General features: G+C 32.7%; 1 protein-coding gene across 2 annotated transcripts in view; it reads left to right on the top strand.

Annotated features, from left to right (window-relative positions):
- LOC103571985 (transcription factor Sp8) overlaps positions 1-17,696 on the top strand; it is a 35,961-nt gene extending 18,265 nt beyond the window's left edge. For both annotated transcript variants that reach the window (XM_008550368.2, XM_008550359.2), the window contains exons 2-3: positions 15,068-16,049; positions 16,118-17,696. In XM_008550368.2, the coding sequence (XP_008548590.1) occupies positions 15,068-16,049; positions 16,118-17,034 (1,899 nt within the window). In that variant the 3' untranslated portion in view covers positions 17,035-17,696. The remainder of the gene's footprint in view (positions 1-15,067; positions 16,050-16,117) is intronic.
- Positions 17,697-22,170: the final 4,474 nt, after the last annotated feature.

The raw sequence follows: 22,170 nt of genomic DNA, 5'->3' as shown, positions 1-22,170 counted from the left end.
GTTACTTTTAAAATCTAAAAACATTAAATTTCAATTGATCGTAATAATAATAATGATAATAATAATAACAACGATTAAAATACATACAAACAATAATTAGATGTATACATAAATTTAATATTACGAATACAAATTTTTTTAGATTAAAGTGACGAGACAAAAATAAATGACACTGTAGTGCACGTGAATCCATGATGCACTTAGCTTCAAAAGCCGTTTACTGCGCTACATGTACATAATCCCTATAATCATGAGAGTATAATTCATAGTCGCGGTAAGCATGCACTTTTCGTCTCGTTAGCTGCCTTAGCGTGAACGAACTCCTGATGATTGTTTGCAAAAGTATTCGCCACTCAAACTCTATAAAGCCAAAAGAATCTATTAGATAGGTGTTACATCAAATATTTTATTAATTTATTTAAAATAGAAAAAATAGTTATATGTATCTAAATTAGGCTGTGTATTTTGTAGGAAATTTTTTTCCATGCTAACATTGTAAAAAATTGGAAGTAATTACGGATGTTATTTAAATCTGAATTCACTTTGATTTGGATGTTTTGATATTTCACTTGAAATTTCACTCCAAGGGAAGTCGATAAATAGACAGTTATCTGCTCTGCATTCACTCCGCATTTACTTCGCCAATTTTTTACAGATTATAATACTTTTTACAATACTGTTCAAATAGTACTTTTATAAAAAATCACATTGCCTCTGAAAATGATCACGTATTACAACCCATCGCCCAAGTAGTACAGAGTCAACTTTACGATGTCTTTTAAAAGGACAAGACAAATTTTCTTTTGTCTTAAAATTACCTTTTTTCTTATATAAATACGATATGCAAATGTTGATTCCGGAGACAGAGCCGAGATGTATTGTTTTTTTTTTTTTATCTAATTTCGATTAAAAGGTCATTAAGATGTTGTGGCTTAAGTAGATATTTTTTCAGTGATATAAATTTCTGATAATTTTGTCAACATATTGGTGTCTCGATATGTCAAAAAGTAGCCTAAAAACTGATATCTTATAAATTTAATAATTTCTCAAAGGCAAGTGTGCTACTTGGGTGATAAATCAAAAATTTTTTTGATTTAAGATCTTAACAAAAAATTTTTTTTGTCAAAGATAATAATTTTACAGTCTACCTTGCAATTTTGCGTTAAAATAATCAACAAGAACGAAAAAATATTTTATAATAATAATAAATGAATTACAATAATTATTTTAGTGCTGTAATGAAAAATATTCATAAATTTTGAAGTATGAGCTATTAACACTTTAATTACAGCCTGTCGTTCATGAATTTTTTTTTTTTTTTGGTTACTGCAAAATACTAATTAACCATTCATAGGACCTTTAATCGAGAAAAAAAACTGATTTATCTTCGATTTTTAATAAGTATTATTTCTTTAATATATTCTGCGGTTGTAAACCATATATATATATATATATATATATATCTTCATAATAGACGTAGTATTTGTAGACGAATAGACCACTGAAATTAACTAAATGAGGATGATTTAGTAGCGGTTTTATTGTTAATGCTATTTGTAACAGTTGGCTGGATAGAAATTGTAAATTTACGTTATTTCTTACTTATACATATATATTATTGTTATTATTATTATTATGAGCATTTACGTACGTATATAAATATTTCTGTTCACGCAAAGACTACAGACAATTTATCTCAACAAATTACTTTACTCAACTGAGTTAACCCTCATTGCCCTGCAATATACATGCACGTTTATCTCGCCGCAAAGTGACCTTCACTTAGCACCTTGCTCAAAAAAATATCAATTCATATAATTTAAGATAAATGTATCATTTAAGATTGTTAAATATCATTATTAAAACTTAATATTTCATTAAAAAAAATAAAAAAAAACTTTTTAAAGCTCAGAAGAATTTTTTTTATGGTCTCTTTGAGGTTTAGCTGGTTCTTTCTTACCTCACATAAAATATACACAGCCGGTTAAATTATAACCATGGAATCCTTTTTTAAATTTTATATTTAACTGTTTAAAGAAGCCGGCATTATAATATTTTTATTCAAATTTATTTCTAATAATATTTAATTTTAAATTCATATATGTATATTTATTGTCATATTTTATAAATACTTATTTTTTAAATTCTCATTTTTATTATTATTTTTTTCTCTGATTTTAAAATACGGTTATATTAATTAAAGAATAATATTGACAAAAATATACCAATTGAAAGTCACATGTCAACGTATAATTGAAATCTTATTAACGATCACAGGCGCGGTTCTGTCAAGGTCCATTAAATCATTAAGGTTTTAATAAAAATCAAACTCCCCAACATTAATGTCATAAATATAGTATTTTTTTTAAATTAAATATTCCAACCCTATCTATTAATCTGCTGTCTATCTCATACATTTAATCGACTAAAAAAAGTAAAATGATATAGTCAACTAAAAAAGAAAAATTTATAAAATAAAAACCACAACAAAAATGTCAATGCACAAGGTAATTTTAGTATAGAAAGCTGGGATGTCATGAGTGACAATTATAGATCAGATAAAACTCGGTAAGATAATAATTCTCTTTATGAGAAAATAGGTGCATTGCGTGTGAAACCAGGAACTATCCATCATCAAATTATATTTTATACAAGTAAATATATAATGAATATATAGATATTTATATATAGAATATCTGACAATGTTTATTATTAGATAATTTGAAATAACCTTGTTTAATATTGAAACAATAACACTTATTACAATCGTATACAATTCACAATTAAAGTAAGAAATACATTTTATTATATATAAATAAAAATAAATATATTGCACATTAATAATTATAGCGTAATAAATTGTGCAAATAAAGTCAATTAATTGATTCATTATTGCAGGAGATATAAAAGGCAGAATTTTCTTTGAAACATTAATTTAGTTCGTTGCAGTTGTGTTCTAAGAAATAAATTAGACTTAAGACGCATAATTATTTTGCACTGTGATACGCGTGACGATGCAGCATATGAGAAATCTGGCATATACAGGACTTTAAATACCTCAATTTTTTATATATTGAGGTAGGGGGGAGGGGGCAAAACAGGATACCCCCAAAATTTGGTAAAAAAAATTTTTTTCTAAATGTTTTTCAAACATTTCAAAATGACTTTTGTAAATATAATTAAGCATTATTTTGAATGTTTTTTGTTAAATTTTTTCAAAAATCAAGTGTCAGTCGAAAAATGTTTATGACTTTTGTTTTATGATACACTGAGAGAAAAACTAAATTTTAAAAATATTGCATTTTTTTCTTATAAAAAATTATGCAATTAAAAATTTTCAATATAATATATTTTCAGTTCAAAAATTTGATGGCTTTATTCGAAATCATTTTCTTAATTGAAGAAATCTGAGCTCAGCTTGAGATATTCTGATCTTATTTTTTTTTTTTTTTTTCGAGTTCTGTAAATTAATTTAAATTTGTTTCTATCGAAAATTATTTTTCAGCTTAAATACAAAATTAATGATGCAATAATATTTACTACTTAAGAAAATATTGTTTTTACAAAAGTTGAATGTTTTTCCAGTCCAAAAACTACAATTAAAAAATTGTTTTTTCTTCCTTTGGATCCGATAGTTATGTGAAATGTAATTTCTTTAGGTAAATTACTTACAAAAAATTTAATTCAATCAAATTTATTTAATATGCAGAAATTTTTATAATTACTTTTTTTAGGGGGTACTCCATTTTGCCCGCAAAAGTGAAAATTTTTTTGTTTTAACGGCAATTGAATTTTTTTTTTATTTACTTTGAATATCATTAAAGAAAAAAAGTTTTAGCGTATTTGAGTCCTCGAAAACTTAGTATTTCCTTAAGTACCCCGTTTAGCCCCCCCTCCCTTCCTTATACATTTTAAAAATACATTTACCATCATATGTTAACATTTTTTGTTCGATAGCACCTTCGTTTAAATGCTAATACTGCTCAATTTAACTCGTTATAATATTTTTTTGATGCCTCAGAATTCCGTTCTTCAGTCAAGTCTTTTCTATTTATAAATATATATATGTATATAAATATATGAGTGGTTCCTAGCCTGGTGCTATTTACACGTCGATGACCCGTTAAAAATTCTTGATAATTGAAAGAGGACCGCCGGTTCAGGAGACCACCGTGACTTGAGAAAATGCAAATGCAATAAAATACTTAATATATATTCGAACAATAGATTTACCAAGTTATCAAAAAATCAATTGAATATTAAGTGTTGATTATTTTATTTTAACGTCTCCGGAGCTGAAAATATTTCAGGATATTTTGCGGTGGGAAATGAAAATGGAAGTAAAAAAATTGTCGTGTAAATTAGACCGTGGATTTTTAACAAGACGAAGAGAGGTTAAATGTGACGGGTTTAAATGTATTTTTGGTTAATAAATATACAAGGACGCGAGCCCTTTTGCTATGGCCGTCGAGTGCTGGGTTTATAACACAGAGAACACGGCCCCAGGGCTATTCCCTCTATATGCTAATGCATAAAGCTACCGATATACTCCTTTACGCCTTCACCTAATACTCTCACAGTAACTACATGGGTGCAGTTTATTTTTTTATCAATATTTTATTTTTTTAATTTTCGATTATTAGCAATCGATTAGATTTTTTTTTTTAATTTTAATATTTTACACTTCTTTTACATAAATTATTTTTTATACTACCTTATTAAAATATATTATATTTTTATTTTAAAAATGACATTTTATTAAGAATAACATTTTTTGTTAAACTTTAATTAAAATATTAAAAAAAATTTATTTATTATTTAATTAAAGAGAGTAAAATTTGTTAAATTTTTTATGAATTTAATAAAATATTAAATAATATTTATTAATTATTATTATTGAATCTCAAATTCCTAGTGTGGAATGTTGACGATTTTATTGTCGGTGTTTTAGAAGAATTAATCCGAGATGAGGTAATAAATATATAGCTAGTATATATATATTTATATTTATTTGAGAGATTATAATAAAACACATGCCGGGCGATAGGTTGGACACTCGGGCGCTAATTTGCCGCAGAATTTTATGTACCACTAAATTATCTCATGCAAATGCACAGCCGCTTCCGTCTCACCCTCCATATGTTTTAAATATATATCCTTCTTTCTGTGTTTAGCTTCCATTCACTACTCAAACCTCAAACTTATACAACCGACGCATGGCATAGCCATCTAAGTTATCTGAGAAACACCGGTACCATTACGTTGCTACTTATATATATATATATATATATATATATATATATATATAGTTAGTTAATACTTCTCGTGCTCAGTACGCTCTAGAGAACCATATTCTGCACAAGATTTATATCGCTCTCATTATCCTAATGAAGACGTAACGCGTGGAAAAAAAAATCTGAAATTGTTTTACTGGGAGTAGTATTAGTCGCCGTTCGTCGCACTTGTATATTTACTCGTTTACTGTAATGAGATATTACTTCGAAGTCATTTTTTCAAAAGAATTTTTTGAACACCAATCAGCTAGTAAATTCAAGTATTTTAATTTTTAAATGCCCTAATTTATATTTTTTTACTTCACTGTTATGTTTTATATTTGGCCATTAATTACTTACACATTCGTTTTTTCTTTTTTTTTTTTTTTAATGCAACATGTGTCTATCAAGTATTAAATAAATAGGAAATATAAAAATGTATGTAAAAATACATACACGGAGAAAAAAATTAAGTTATTTTTACTAAATTTGAAAAAAAAAAATTACAATCTGAGAAGTAAGTTTGAAACGTTAAAAAAAATTCAAAACGTACAAAATTCGAAGTAAAAATTACAACATATTATTTAGAATAATAAAAATTACTACATTCAAAATAAAATTTACTAGCGACAAATAAATATTGTAATGTACCAATAATTTGTACTTAGTAAAAATTAGTTAATGCGCTTTGTGAAAGATACATACGAAACATATTTATTTTTTTCAAGTGAAAATTTAACGAAGCTGTATTGTAATTATTATGATAAGTGAAAATTACAATCTAGTTAGTAATAATTGAAATAAAAAATTAATTTTCTACAAATCATCGTAATTTTTTTTATAGATTGTAATTTTTTTTTTGAGATAGCAAATTTTTCATTGTAATTGTAATTATTATTTAATTTTGATCTGCATTTTTCTCCGTGTATAATTCTATTTTAATTAAAATATTCAATACTTAAAAAAAAATATCTTAAGTTCATTAACAAAAAAAAAAAAAAAAAAAAAAAAAAAAAAAAAAATTAATTGCAATCAAGTAAAAATAAATAATCAATGACTATGTAATATTCGATTAATTAATATAAATTCTAATATACATGATAACCAATCACCTAGATACATCGATCGATACGACAAGCCTCATATGAACGAGTTAATGAAAATGCGACTGCGAGCCAAAAAAATAAATAATAAAAAAAAAACAGTAAAGTTATATTTCTAACGACTTATAAGCGGCGAGTACTCTGGTAATAATAAAGAGTGAAAGGGAGAGACAAGGGTGTAACCACGTTAACTGGCAAGGAGTTATAGCGGTCAGTAAGTAAAATAACCCGCTTAATATTCAACGTTTGCCAGGGCGACAGATTTACGAGTGCTAATGAATTGGCAGGCTTGTTCTCTCTCCTACATATTTATATATATGTAGTATAGTCTCAACTCTATATACAACAAAGTTTATTTTACTCTCATTCTGTTCTTATAGCTCCCGGTCTTATCAGAATTTCTCACGTCGAAGTACGCATGCTCAGAGAAAAAAAAAGTTAGAATAGATGTATATAAAGAATTGTTTAAATTAAAACTCGGATCAAAAATAGTAAAGGAATAAGCTGGTGATGGTGAGAGTAAAGTAGAAAGCTCGTCGTCGATTAGAAGAATAGCGGCGCCTGAGATGAAATGACTGAATAAATCTCTTGAGCTCCCGTTGGCCGGGGGCCATGCGGCAAAATTCACTCGGGATATACTTAGGATGACGACCAAAGCCGTTGTTTTGGTAATGCACTGCACACTCATCATCAACAGAGTCTTTTGCTGCATCAACTGATAAAAAGACCTGAGGATGAATTAAGAATTGCTTCTGCTAGTCCAGCTTCGTTCGGTTCTTTTTATTTCTTTTTGTTCTTGGTCTTGTTCTTGTTCATCATCTTCTTGTTCTGTATATTCAGTGTGTAGTGTTTCAGCTCTCACGATGGATTTAATTAAAAAAGATAATTTAGAAGAAGGGTAACAGGTAGCCGCGTTTCATGGTGGGAACTAACAGCGTCGATCCGATGGCCAACACTACTGCCGCACTGATCCGCTCGGCTTATATTCTATATACTCTCTTTTTTAAAAAGGTGTATTGGTGTTGATGCAGACTAGCCCCCGGGGTCACTCTCTCATGAATAACGTTATTAATCCCAGTAACTACCAGTTTTAAAATCCACTTTCAAGAAATTCGGGTGTCCTTCGTCTTTTCTTAGAATTTTTTTGCTGCTAAAAATTTTCATTTTCTGATCATGTGTGCTCTGCAAAAAACTATACACATATATTTATATAGGAAAGGGAGGGGCAAAACGGGGTACTTAAGGGAATACTAAGTTTTCGAGAACTCAAATACGCTAAATCTTTTTGTTTTTAATGATATTCAAAGTAAATAGACAAAATTTTTAGCTGTCGTTAAAAAAAAAATTTTTATTTTTGCGGGCAAAATGGGATACCCCTTAAAAAAAAAATGAAAAAAAAATCTGAATGTTAAATAAAGTTGATTAAATTAAGTTTTTTTGTTAGCAATTTCCCGACTATAATTTTTCATAAGGACCTGACAAGCCTTATCAGGCTAACCTTATTTCAAATAAGGTTCGGATCAGAATATCCTGACGAGAAACTGATATGGATGTAACGCTTAAGACCCATGAGGTCCTTATCAAGATTACCTTATCAGTTCCTTACCAGGATATCCTCATCAAATTCTCATTAGGATTACCTTCCCAGGTCCTTATCAGGATATCCTCATCAAATCTTTATCAGGGTTTCTTTATTAGTAATTATTTTTAAAAAATTATTAAATTGCGAAAAAAAAAAATAAAACTCTAATTCGATACGGAATGTGATCTATTGTATTAAGAGTATTACTTAAAGAAAGTTAAAATGTTATTTATTGATGAAAAAATTCCCATGACTGCTGGGCTCGAACCTACATCCTTATGATTCAAAGTCCTTGATGTTATGTAATATTACATAAAGAAAAATTACATTTTACACAATTACTAGATGCAAAAAAAGAAAAAAAATTTTTTAATAGTTTTTATCATAAAACAAAAGTCATAAATATTTTTCGACGGACAATTGATTTATGAAAAAGTTTAACAAAAAACAATTCATAATCATGCTCGCTTATATTTACAAAAGTAATATTGGAACGTTTACAAAATATTTTTTTTTAATTTTTGGGATACCCCCCCCCCCCCCTTTCCCTGTATACACCCACACCTACTCTTTAAAAAATCGGAAGTGATCTCGAATTTCGTTTAAATTCGAATTCACTCCGATTCGGAATTTTAATATTAAAATAAACTTCCCTTCGGAGTAAATTTAACTTCAAGGGATTAAATGAGTAAACAGCCATCCGCTCCGCATTCACTCCGGATTTCCTTCGCGTTCACTTCGCAAATTTTTTACAATGTACATTAAGTAAATCTTTAAGCTTACACTAGTCATCCGATGTGAACTCGTTAGATAAATATGTATAGATATTTATAATGTTTGATGTTTATATATAACATATATGTGTATCTAAGTGCACTACACTTTATAACCTTGCCTGGTCACTCGACATCCTCGCCAAAGTCATTAACGTTGAGCGACGGCTGGTGCAGAGGACGAGCAAAGAACGTACGGTATATAAACTCATACCCTCTGCAATCGCTCTGGCAATTATCTTTCACGAAAGAAAGTAAAACACGAAATAAACAACACATAAAAAAAAAATTTCAACTTGAAGGAAGAAGATGTGATAAAAAAGTTATAAAAAAATGTCGAGCGTGTTGACGAGTACATCGAAGCCGGCTTATCGATACATGTATAACTAATATATGTGTTAATATATACTATATATATTCTTAGTATAGTGAGATTATCGATAGGTTTTACGTGCATAACCGAGCCGATAAACAAATAATTAGTATTTAAATTACCCGCATATATTTTATCAGAAAAAGAACACCATATTATTGTTAAAAATCTCTGGCATTCAGTTCATTTTAATTATCAACCATTAATGAGATATTTTTTATGTCAGCGCAATAATTACTGTGTAATTATATTTTATTTTAAACATTTATTGACAATTAATTCAAGTCTCAATTAAATTTTTACTTAAGTCTTCTACCAGAAATTAGAAAGCGATAAATTGTCCGTACAAATAAAATTAAGGGATTAAACATAAAAATAAACTAATTTAAAAAATGATTTCTTGAGTTGCGCGTACAATTGACTGCGTGGATTCGTAACGGCGCAGGTGAATTCAATCAAAAGCTCGCCCAACTCTGCGGCAGGTGCTTCGATCCCTTTATCTCTTTACTCTTTTTCACCTCCTTCACCTTCGCCTTTTTTCTCTCATCATCTACATCTCCCTCAATTCATATATATTTTTAATCCCCAGAACCAAAAAAAAAAAATTACCCAGTCTACGTAGAGCTAATTTCTGTTTGCCATAAAACATTTTTACATCTCCTTGCGATCTAGGCGTTTTTTTAATTTTTATAATTCCTCAAGTGCATGATATACTGTGTTCATCATGCGTCGAGATCAATTTACAGCCGAGCGCGTCCTTTTGTAGACTCGCAAGACTCGCATTAGCGTTATGAAGATACAAGCAAAAGGGTGTGACGACTTGTGGACATAGCGTGTAGATTATAAATTTTATATACTCTGTACACACTCTTTTACAACATACTCGCTTATATCACGAAAGCCGCAGTAATAAAAAGCTATAGCTAACTGCATGCCGTCAGATACTATACTATACTACAGTTTAATATATATGTATATTGTTAAATATAAATGAATATCAAAGAACAAAGTCAACCAGTGATAGTGAAAACGATTAATACTTTTCCCTTTAGCAATTTTTACGAAAGACACGTCAGCTGTGGTTTGCCACTACAACCTAGCTATCAGGGTTTTACTAAACTTACCTTCTAGTTTTCCACCTTGTTCGCACCCTCACACGCTGTCCATCGAGCTGTCAGCCGTGTCGTGTATTCTATCAAGTAAAGAGGGAGTGAAGAGTGCTTTAGTATATGTATATATATATATAATTCTAAACCATACCCTATACTATACACGACAAGCTTATACTATTTCTCCATCACATTTATACTTTACATTGCTGGTAGTCTTTTCATCACCAGCTGTCACTTTACGTGTTTGCGGTAACCCGACGTTTGCCCACCGATGCCAACACTTTATCCTGTCTTCTTTATTACTATTTTAATTACATTTATAATCATATATATTTTCATAAAATAACTTATTCTAACAGCGGTAACAGAAGTAGCAGTAGCAGAAGGATTTCCCGGGACAAAAAAGTTACGATTTTGGCGTAATTTTTAAAATTGAAAATAAAAGCAAGTCTAGAAGGACAAAATCGTCAAGTTTAGGCTCTTCTTTTAATAAATAAAAAACATATTTTAAGGTTTGAAAACACATTTGGTTTTGACTTGCTTTTGACTTAGTTGTCTTATTTACCAAGACGGATTTACACCAACTAAGTCAAATTAATGTCACGTTGTCTTGGATTTGACTGAGTTGGCGTAAATTTAAGTCATTTAAGTCAAATCAAAGTCAACGAAACTTGAATTTTTGAGTCAAATAAGTTAAACACAAATCCGACTTGTCCTCTCTGAATCTGAAACAGTGACTATTCACTGTTTTACAGTTGATTTCACTGTTTCAGATTTAGAGAGTTGAATTTGACTTAGTTGACTTAAATTTTTGAGCTAAAAAAATCATATTGAAGTTTAAAAAAGTAAGTGTAGTCAACAAAGTCAAATGCACTGTCTAAAAATGAATGAGTGAAATTCACTTCGAATTAGTGAATATTCATTGGGAATCAGCTATAAGTATACCGCTAGTTGAATTAGTGGTATACTTATAGCTGTATAAATAGTGACTATCCCCTGATTCGCTGAGAATTTCACTAATTCATTTTTAGAGAGCGTATCAAAAAAATCATAGCAGTCAAAATCAAGTTAATTAGTGAATATTTACTTAATTTACTAATTCATGTTTAGAGAATAGGATTATTACAATCAATGTAACAAAAAGCGTTACAATGCGGAATAGAGATAAAGATAATATTGAATATGTGTGTGTGTATGTTTTTTTTTGTTAACTTTTTGGCATCAATCTAACGACGTTATCGTGGATACCATTTTGTTGGTTCGATAGCTGATACGAAAAGTCGCGTGAACGGGGAAAAAAACATGGTCTGGTTGCGGCATTGATTAAAAGAGCAAGCACATTAAATTTTTAGAATTATTAAATATGAAAAAAAAAAAAAAACAAAAATAAAGTTTGGTTAGATAATGAGACAAGAGAGAAAGATAGTATTATTAATTGACTAATTCTCCAGTTGTATGGCAGTTATTTAATTTTGAAGGTCTAGCTGGGCCTAGTTCATAGCAAACTCTAGCTAAAAATCTTAAACACCAGCATTCTCTTAAGGCGTATCCGCTTTACTTGCTGGTCGGTAGGTTTCTCAGAAGGCAAAAAGACGCGACTATGTGTGATGTATCTAGAAGTGAGAAGGACAGACGAGTAGTTTTCTGATGGTTTTAATTTATGCGCGGCATCGCCCTCAGGCGTTATTATTAGTCCTAGTCGGTCTCTCTATGATGGGCGTGACGTCACGCGGCTCTTTCTATACTCAATATTCAGCTCTACTGCTGTGCTGAGACAAAAGATTCCGAACGGCACGTTTTCCAGCATTAGTTTTCTTTAAATCCTGCCGCCAACAGATTTAAAATTATCTAATCCATTTACATATTTTTCGCATTAATTATAACTTCAATTCATTCATGAATTAGTTTACACTTATTCACGGTATACTAATTTAGCGATATCGTAATCTCCATCAAATTAAAAAAAAGTTACGTGTTCATTTTTAAAATTAGCAAACATTGTATTTAACTTCATCATATTTTACTTGATGCTTCAAAGTAAGAATAAGAAGTAAAAAAAATTACTTTAATCATTTTTATGAAGATCACAGATGCAGCAAAAGTGAAACTCGATAATAAGAAATGTTTGCGTGTCTATACGCAGTTGTAATTCATAAGCGTTATAATACATGTTACATTGTAGCCAGTAATTGACGTGTGCTCATCAACCATCAACGAGATAAGAAAAGTTGAGTGGAACAATCAAGCAACCAGAGAATTGCGAACTAAATAACCCGAGAAAAGTTAACGGCGACTTTGAGGCGGCCAAGTAATCATGTAATTCTTTTAGCACAAGTTAATCAGCACCAAAGATCTGCAACCACGTTAATAAACATTAGTAATCTATCTGGTTCTTCGGTAACTGGAACAAAGAACAACGGCGTTCCGTTCTTTTAAAAATAATTACAAGCCACACTAATCATAGTCCGATTAACATACGCTCGATAGGTCGTAAATTTGGTGGTAATTTAAGAAATTCTTTAATAAAAGTATAGTCAAATTACTAGAACCATCAATATCATCAGCATTCAATCATCACCTTCGCCACCCACTTATCTATGTACTGAACTTTGAGCTTTGAATCACTCACCAGATCTAGAGCCAATTATTCATATGTCCAACTGGAGTAGCATTGACTAGATTTATTGGACAGCCTTCTCACTCTCGCTCTTTATCCTGGGCATGCCAAACAATTCGTGGACACAGAGAGCCAGAGAATTCGTCGTTGAGGGGTGGATCTAGCTCCTCGATAGCTAATTGAGAGATGTCGTTGTCTCCGAAGGGCACGTCGTATTGTAGTAGTTCGACTGGATCAATACCTACCCTACCTATAACCTACGACCGAGCTTGAAGAGGGCGTGGTTCTCGTACACCATCAGCGGAGATACGTTGAACGTCGTATGCGCTTTCCTATCCTCATCGTGCTTGTTTCACCCTATTCTCTGTCGTCAACCCCAATAGGGTGACTTTCGCTTCTTTACATCCAGTCATTTCAAGCTATACTATTTGAGTTTTGTTGAGTTGTTACACATATATTTTCCTTAAACAAAGAAACTTGATCCTGCTCAAGTTCTCTTCAGTGTTTAAACTTTTTATGTCATTAAAATAATTATGATAAAAGAAAGATCTATAAAACTGTAAAAACGAAACGAAAATTATATTCATAGTTTTTGTGATAAATGACATAACATGTAACGAATTATAAAAACTGGTGAATGGAAGATGAGATGATGATGAAGAGCTGATGCTTTTTGTAACCTCATTTCGTTTGTACCATTCTCAGGTTGGGGTTGTGGGTTTACATGATGATGAGAGTGTCCGAAGGTAACTTAACGTGTATGTGTGTGTATTGGTGTGGATGGTTGGATCCGCGTGGGGGGCGTGTCGCCTCGATGGCGCCGGCTACTAATGGCCGCGGGCCGCCAGACTTTAATTTCCTGCTGCTTCCGCGCGGACCCTTTGGCTTTCTACTGTACCTTTCTGTCCGAATATACTACACTCGACGGGTTTCCTCTATAGGTATCTCTCTTCAGCTCTAACTTATCGCGCAGCCTCTGGTCCATTGCTATATACATCACGGAATCACAGTTGCCCTTGTTCTTTCTTATATACCAGGATCACGGCACTAACACACACCGTGAATTTGGTGTAGGTTCTCTCATCTTCATCTAGCTCTTTAGGGTACTTTCTCGCTTGCTCTGATCAGTCTGGTTGCTTTTGCCGGCTCATTTTACCTTCGCTGCAGTAATAATAGTCGTGGTAGTAGTAGTAGACAACCTCGCCTCCGTTATGTTTCTACCGATGCGACCAAGTTCAGGAGCCAGAGAGAATAAGAGAACATCAGCAGTAGAATGATTTGCATGAAACTGGGCTTGATGAGACCGCTCGATTTGCCTCCGGCCTCATTACCTTCTGAAACTGTCGTAGGGATGATGAGCTTTAACTTATTCGTAATTTCTTCTTCGTATAGTATCTCTCGGTTACCATCCGTTGTTATAGTCATCTTTCATCTCATTGAGTTTTGTTATTATTATTATTGTCAGTAGCATACATAGGCATGATCGTATGAAAAAATTTAACCAAATTTATAAAACGTTAAATTTTATAATCGAATGAGTAATTTGAAATTGTGAAACCCTCTATTTTGATAATAGCATATTCATAATTTTTAGTTTAAGAATTGTATTTTTTTTTATGAAGTCTGCTGCACTTTTTTTTTTCTTTTTTGATAAGCGTTTTTGGTAAATTTTAAGCTCCGGTGAATTAACATAAAAGTATAAATTGATTTGGATGTAGTCGACTGTTCTACACATGATTACTTTTCAGCGAGTCGATTTCCAAGAGGTAGTTTACTATTAGTCTATATAACGGATAACAGTTCTTCTCTAGACTAGCATAGACCAATTTAGTGTCATTAAATAGGTGAGGTTTTTTTTTGGCTCGTTGCACTTGCTCTGATACGTTTTTACTCGTTGCTTTTTAAATCATTTTTTTCGATTATACTATCGGTGGCAGAACGGAAGCGACAACTTATTTTAAGATCGACAATTTAGACGACGTGATTACGGATAGCGGATCTATGGTTGAGCTTTAACCGCTCGTTTTACCGGTTTTAACATTAACCTCATTTTTCGTCACGGATGTTGAAATTAGGATTAGTATAAACCAGGAAATCAAGGATATATACATACATATGTATGTATGTAATTTAATAGTAAATAAATATATGTGTACATAAAATTTAATATATAATAAAAAAAAAATAGTGAACGATGATGTATACTAATGTGAATATAATTTCTGATGTTACAGGAACATCCCGGGCTTCGTGGCACCCCACTGGCGATGCTCGCTGCACAATGTAACAAATTGAGCAACAAGAGCCCTCCGCCTTTGGCGGATGCCGCAGTGGGGAAAGGTTTTCATCCATGGAAAAAGAGCCCGCAGAGCAGCGGGAGTTCACCGCAACACCCTGGAGGCGGCGGTTGTACCACAACAGGAGTCACCCAAAGGCCAACAGCGACTAGCAGCGCAGGGAGCACCGGCGGCGGAGGTGGCGGCGGCGGGTATGCGAGAGCACCAGTCACATCTTGTGCATCCACGGCACCCCAGTATGGTAGCGACTTGTACTTTCCGGGCACGGCGTCAGCACAACCAGCCAGTGACCCGCACCACCACCAGAGCAGTCTCCTCGGCAAAGTCGAGGGGGCAACGCTTGGTTCAGTATACGGAAGACATCCGTATGAATCATGGCCATTCAATACAATGCCTGGTGCAACTCATGGTGGTATAAAAGCCAGTGATGGCTGGTGGGACGTACACGGTGCCGCAACAGGAGGTTGGCTCGACGTAAGCGGTACCGTTGGCGTTCACGCTCAAATGGCAAATTATTCAGCAGACTACTCAACCAGTCTTGCTTTGGCTGGCAATCATTTACTGACATCTGCCACCACAGCCAGTCACAATCTACTACAAGATACGTACAAGTCAATGCTACCTGGTGGTCCACCTGGTTTTGGGCTGCACGCACATCACGCAGCGACAACCGGCGCCGGGGGCGCCGGCAGTCCTCAAGGTGGCGCTGGTGCAGTAACACAAGCACCTTCGCCACGCTCGCAAAGACGATACACCGGCAGAGCAACCTGTGACTGCCCGAATTGCCAGGAAGCTGAGAGACTCGGTCCCGCCGGTGTCCACCTAAGGAAGAAGAACATCCACAGCTGTCATATACCTGGTTGCGGCAAGGTCTACGGGAAGACATCACATCTGAAGGCCCACTTACGGTGGCACACTGGTGAGCGACCGTTTGTTTGCAACTGGCTTTTCTGTGGCAAGCGGTTCACACGTTCGGATGAGTTGCAGCGGCACCTTCGAACCCACACCGGAGAAAAGAGATTCGCCTGTCCGGTCTGCAACAAGCGGTTCATGCGCAGCGACCATCTCGCGAAGCACGTCAAGACCCACAGCAGCAGCAGCAGCAGCAGCGGCAGCAAGGGCAAGGGGGGAGCGGGGAGCTCCTCAGCCGAGTCCTGCTCAGACAGCGAGGACAACGGGAGCCAGCAGAGTCCCACTTCCAACAGCAGCACCACCTCGGTGGTGGTACCGGGAGTGGGCCAGGTAGTTCAATCACAGGGGGGTCCACAACAACAACCGCCGGGCTCTCAGCAGCAGCAACAGCAGCAGGGCCTGGCGGTGGTGGGACCCCAGGTGGGTCAGGACGCCAACGTCACCTCCCAGACCACCACCGGTCACCAACAACCAACAGCTCCCATGACCCCAATGCAGATGACACCTCCACCCTTGACCCCACACCATCCCCACCACCCGCATCTCCCGCCACTAATGCATCATCCTCATCATCACGCAACCTCTGTAACAGCGGCAGTGCATCATCATCCGCACGCGGGGATGAGCATGCACTGAGCCCGGTGGGGCCCGGAGCCGGTGGCTGCAATAACGGTACCACAACGGCCCTGGGCTCCCCATTATCCTACCCACTCAACCTAAACCTCATGCACCAGCAACATCACACTGTCAATGTCCTCACACATCACCAAATCAATCAACACCACTTACAACAGCAACAACAACAGCAGCAACAACAACAACAACAACAACAAGCTCAACAACGCCACAATCACTACCAACAACAACAACAACAACAACAGCAACAGCAACAGCAACAACAACGTCAAAACAACTCTTACACTCTTACACAGAATCCTGGCACTCCTCAGACCCCCTCCCCTGCATCTCCAGCACCTGTACATAATATCTAAGTATCCTACATACACTATTCTAATATGATAAAATAATAGTAATAATAATAATAATATATATATTGCACTTTAATCACAAAATACTTATCGCCATTGCTGGCACGTCCCTATGCACACGTCATTGTTTATTAATTAATTGTTCTAATTGTAAATATTATACATAGCGCGTGAAATAAAATAATATTATATTTATAGTGATATAATATTGTATAAAGACACACACGATATTTAGAAAACTTGAAAAGTTATAAATTTAAATATTACATATTATTATATATTTAAAATCTAAAGTAAATGCAAAAGTACATATATATAGTTGTACAATAATTGTCATTGTCGATATGATATACGTGTTCGGTCGATTCGACGCGAATGTATAATTAATCAAATACACATATATTTATATAAATCATAACACTATATAAATATATATGTATATAATATAAATATAAATATATAAATACATATAAAAGTATATAACGCGTCGAGGGTCGATCTTCGATGGGCTCTCGACCGGGTGGACGGTTTTTAAAATAATTTTTGTTAGACGAATTTTAATTTCGTATTAGACTCCCCGTTGTTGTCATATTTCAGATGAACGTGGAATTTGTACTCGGATGGAGCTTCATATCACGCCCACCCGTATATAAATCTAAAAAGTATCTTACAATTATTATTATTATTATTATCATAATTATTATTAATTAATTAATTATTATTATTATTAGTTAACTATTATGGATTATTGATTATTATTATTATTAATTATTGATTAATGAATTAAATAATTATTATTGAAGTATTATAGATAATTATGAAAATTCATTTGAGAGAGACAAAAAAAAATAAATGATGCTTTTTGTGAGTACGAATCGAGCTTTTATCATTATTTCGATCACGTGTTTCCCACCATTATCATCGTACATCAATCCCTAAATTTTTCCGGAACTCGTGATGCATTGGTATTAATAAATTATCTTTTCTACTATCCAAGCTTTTACACACACACATAAACTCATACATAAACTTATACATAAACTCATGCAACGAATTCGCGGGTGAACAATAAGCATAAAAAAAAGCAAATAAATAAAATAAGTGGAAGAGAAACGAAAAGAGGGGGAGCTTTTGCGGTGGTTAATATCACATGGGCCGTTAGCTTCTGAACTCTACGAGCCATGAAATGTCCCATCATAACATAAGCCCCCTTTCATTTCCCATGATGCAACTTGTCTTCCCCTTTCAATTTACCCTAAACTTTTTCTTTTTTTTCTGTCTCTACTGGTACTGGGATCTCGGATCTGGGATATCATGACATGACCGTGAATCTAACATACGCTAACTGGGTGATGAATCTACTTTTTAACTCGTAAAAAAATTCATTACAAAATTTACTAAAAGCTTGAAAATATGAAAAGCATCTCAAGATTCATTTGCAAAGTAAAAATATTTATAAGCTTGAATACAGTATTTTAAAAAAAAATTTTTGTATATTATAAAAAGAACGGTGTTAATGATGGATGCAATTTAACATCGCGCGGTGTTAAAATAAAATGACGCCGGTGTAAACAGTGTAATTTGGCAGTGTTAAAATACCGGTGTTAAATCGGTGCAAAAAAAAATTGCACATATAGAAATTAGAAAAAAAATGCATTACATATGAAAAAATATGAAAATTTAATGAATATTTGGAGGAAATTTAAATATTACTATGTACACAGTAAAAAAGGATTCGTCAGAATCAACACATATCGTATGTAAAAGAACGTTTCACATTTGTATGTTATTTTAACATGTTGTAAGTGTTAAAAAATGTTACACACGTATACGTTAAAAGCAAAAATTTTTCAAGAATTCTTTAATGATGATCGAGATTATTTTTAACATATTTCGTGTGTTGATTTGACAGTAACATATAAAAAGTGTTATTTTCGAATAAAATAACATTTTTGTGTGTTAAAAAATCAATCGATTGCGACAGATCAAACAAGATAAATACTGTGTGTTAAATTGACACACAAAAGTGTTGAAAATTTAACACTCCCAATTTTAGCAGACGCTTTTTTTTACACTTTGACGATTCGTTTTTTACTGTGTACTTATTTAAATAAATATTTATGTTTTACGTAATTTATTTAGAAATTACACAATTTTACGGCTACCATTCCAATCACCAATAATTCATTTAATTAATAAAAATACTGTCTAACTGTAGTGATCGAGTAAGTAACACCCGGAAATTTTTGTAACACTGGTAAAAAATATTTACGCCGGAGGCAGTATCGAAATTTAACACCGAAAATTTTAACACCTACACCGCCTGGACATATTCCGTTTTTTTTACAGTGTATTTTTACTTGGGTTTAAATCCTTACTCTGATTAATTTTATTTATCTATCAGTTTAAATTGAAAAAACAAAAAAAAAAACAAAAAAAAAATCACCGATCGCTAAATAGTGTTCAGTCACGGTGACTTTATTCTATCACTCTTTTACTAATCATTCTCACTATTAAATTTCGATTATTATTATGATAATAATGATGATAATGATTATAGATAGATTCAGTGAGGCTTAAACTAAATAATATTTCTAACTCGGCATTATTAGTGGGGATGACTTGGCTCTCAGCACAACTCTATCTCATAATCTCCTCTTCTTTATTTTTCTGATCCGCTCGAAAGCTTACCGACACGTTAATCCGATGCTCCAAAAATCCCACATGTAAATATATTTATAACTACATTGCATCTCGAGAACAGTTACACACCACTTCCGCAATTAATAATACTTTTCATAGCCATTAATTTAATTAGCAAATAAATAGTATATATAATAATAGTTATACAATAAATTTAACTCTAAGACTTATTTTTATTTTATCAATAATTTATTAATTACTTTATTATATTTTTTAAGTTTTAAATTATTTAGGAACTTTTATTAATTTAGGATATTGGAAATGGTTGTAATGGACGCAACTCTTCTGTCATATCATGCATGGATTGTATTTCTTCAGGGATTCGGATCAATATGCCAGAGATTACAGAATAAGATCATTATGCAAAGCAGCAGTAGCAGTTTGGAGGTTTTAAACGACTGAGGGGTCGCGCCGCAACTACTCGCGGGGGGTGCGGTTAATGTCGAGCAGCTCGCTAGGCAGGGTGCCCATTCGGTGATTTAACTCAGGAGGGTGAACACGTTTGTTATTCAATTTGCAGCCCCATGCGCACTACATCGTACCAGTCACTGTTCGTCATATAAATATATATATATATAGATATATATAATGCACATCAGTCTACAACTAACTGCGAGCTGTGAGTCTGTGTCGTTTTCGCATCGCACTCCTGATATTATTACCCCTCACTGGTTTTAAATCATCTACCATCACTCTTATTCACCTTTCAATCTTTTCTTTTCTTTTACTTTTTTTTTCTCTTGTCAAAATAAAAAACTGAGCTTACTGTTTATTCTTTTTTTGTCTTTCAGCTCCTGTTAATTCTCACACTTTTAAATTTAATTCAATTAATTTCAAACTTATCAAATAAATTTTATAATAAAGTTAATTAAAATTCAAAATTTATTTAAAAAATAAACTTTTAAAATTCATTTTTAATAAATACTATAGTATTTACAGAAAAAAAGTATTTCTTGGCGCAAGAATTTTTTTTGTCGCTTGAAAAAATTTTTTTCGCCCCAAGAAAATTTTTATTTTCAATTTAAAATTTAAAAATTTTTTTTGGAGTAAAAATTTTTTGTGCCATGAAATTTTTTTTTCTGTGTACTAATAAAAAATTTTTATTTAAAAAATGGATAAAATTATATAAAATTTATTTAGATTTGTTGGTTTAAAAAAAAATAAAAAGTGACAATCACAGCCACTAACTAGTTACCGCAGATAGACTTTTAAAAGTTAACGAGAGATATATAAAAGATACGAATGAATGAGTAAAACTAAAAAGACGTGGGTGGCGTTTGAGTTGTGTTGTGTATCCTATCTTAGTCAAGGCTGTGTAATATTATGAGGATTTGTGTGTATGAGGAGTGTGTGATGTCGGCGTGTGACAAAGCGCATACGTGTACCGCAGGATCGCCACATGATGATGAAAGACCCTTGGGTATAGTTAACAAACCCTACAACACTCTTCTGGGGATATATATCTTTCATACCCCACATCTCACGATATACACTCCGAATACTTAGCTCTCATTTTACCAAAGTCGTACCGACACCGCATGCCTTTTTTATTAACTCGCCTCTTTTCTAACATTTCCCATCTCTTTCTCCACCTCACATCGAGATATCACACTCTCACTTTCAATACTCATCTAAGCTCTGGCACAGGTCCTCTTTCTCGCACAAACCGACAGAAGAAACTAATTTTAATTTTATTTTTTAGTTTTTTTTTTTTTCGCTTACGTATTTTTCTTACGCCACCCGAGTGACCCAGATAATCTGCTTACCGGATACAAATGTCAGGAACAATTCTTATTTATTACCATTGTTTTGAAAACCATACCTACCATTAAAACAAAAAAATAATTTATAAAATGTAAAAGAAAAAAAATCCTTTACAGTGAAACCACATTAAATTTTTTAACTAAATTAATTTACGTACAGGGTATTATTATGTCAACCCTTTTATTTTTTGTTGAATAGAATATGAAAAAATTTAACTGTAGCTAGATATGGAATTTAACGAGTAGGTACAAACGATGTTGATGATACAGGATGTACGGTTATGAGGGTTAAACAACCCCTGTGTTTTAATTTTTCGTCATCAGTAACGGCTGTCTAAATATATTAGACAAGGTTTAACTTTTTTTTTTTCTAAATATCTTAAAGATGTTTACCGTAAAAGAAGGTAAAAATATTTTATTTTTACCCCATTAGAATTTAAAAATTTTTTTTAACTAAAAATTTGTTCATAGTTAATATTTGTTGATGTATATTATTAAATAACATATACATTTGATGATGATTATAGCATGAAATAGTTACATAATTGACAAAAAAAAAAAATTACTTTTGAATAACAGTACAACAGAATACTCGAAGAAGTCAAAAATAAAATTTTAAGTATACATCAATTTTAGAAGTATTAATATTTAAAAAAAAACTGCGATTGATAAA

This window comes from Microplitis demolitor, chromosome 3, assembly GCF_026212275.2.
Source record: "Microplitis demolitor isolate Queensland-Clemson2020A chromosome 3, iyMicDemo2.1a, whole genome shotgun sequence".
NCBI classification, from domain to species: Eukaryota; Metazoa; Arthropoda; class Insecta; order Hymenoptera; family Braconidae; genus Microplitis; species Microplitis demolitor.
Note: the sequence above shows the minus strand (reverse complement) of the source record. Positions and strands in the feature narration are given on the sequence as shown.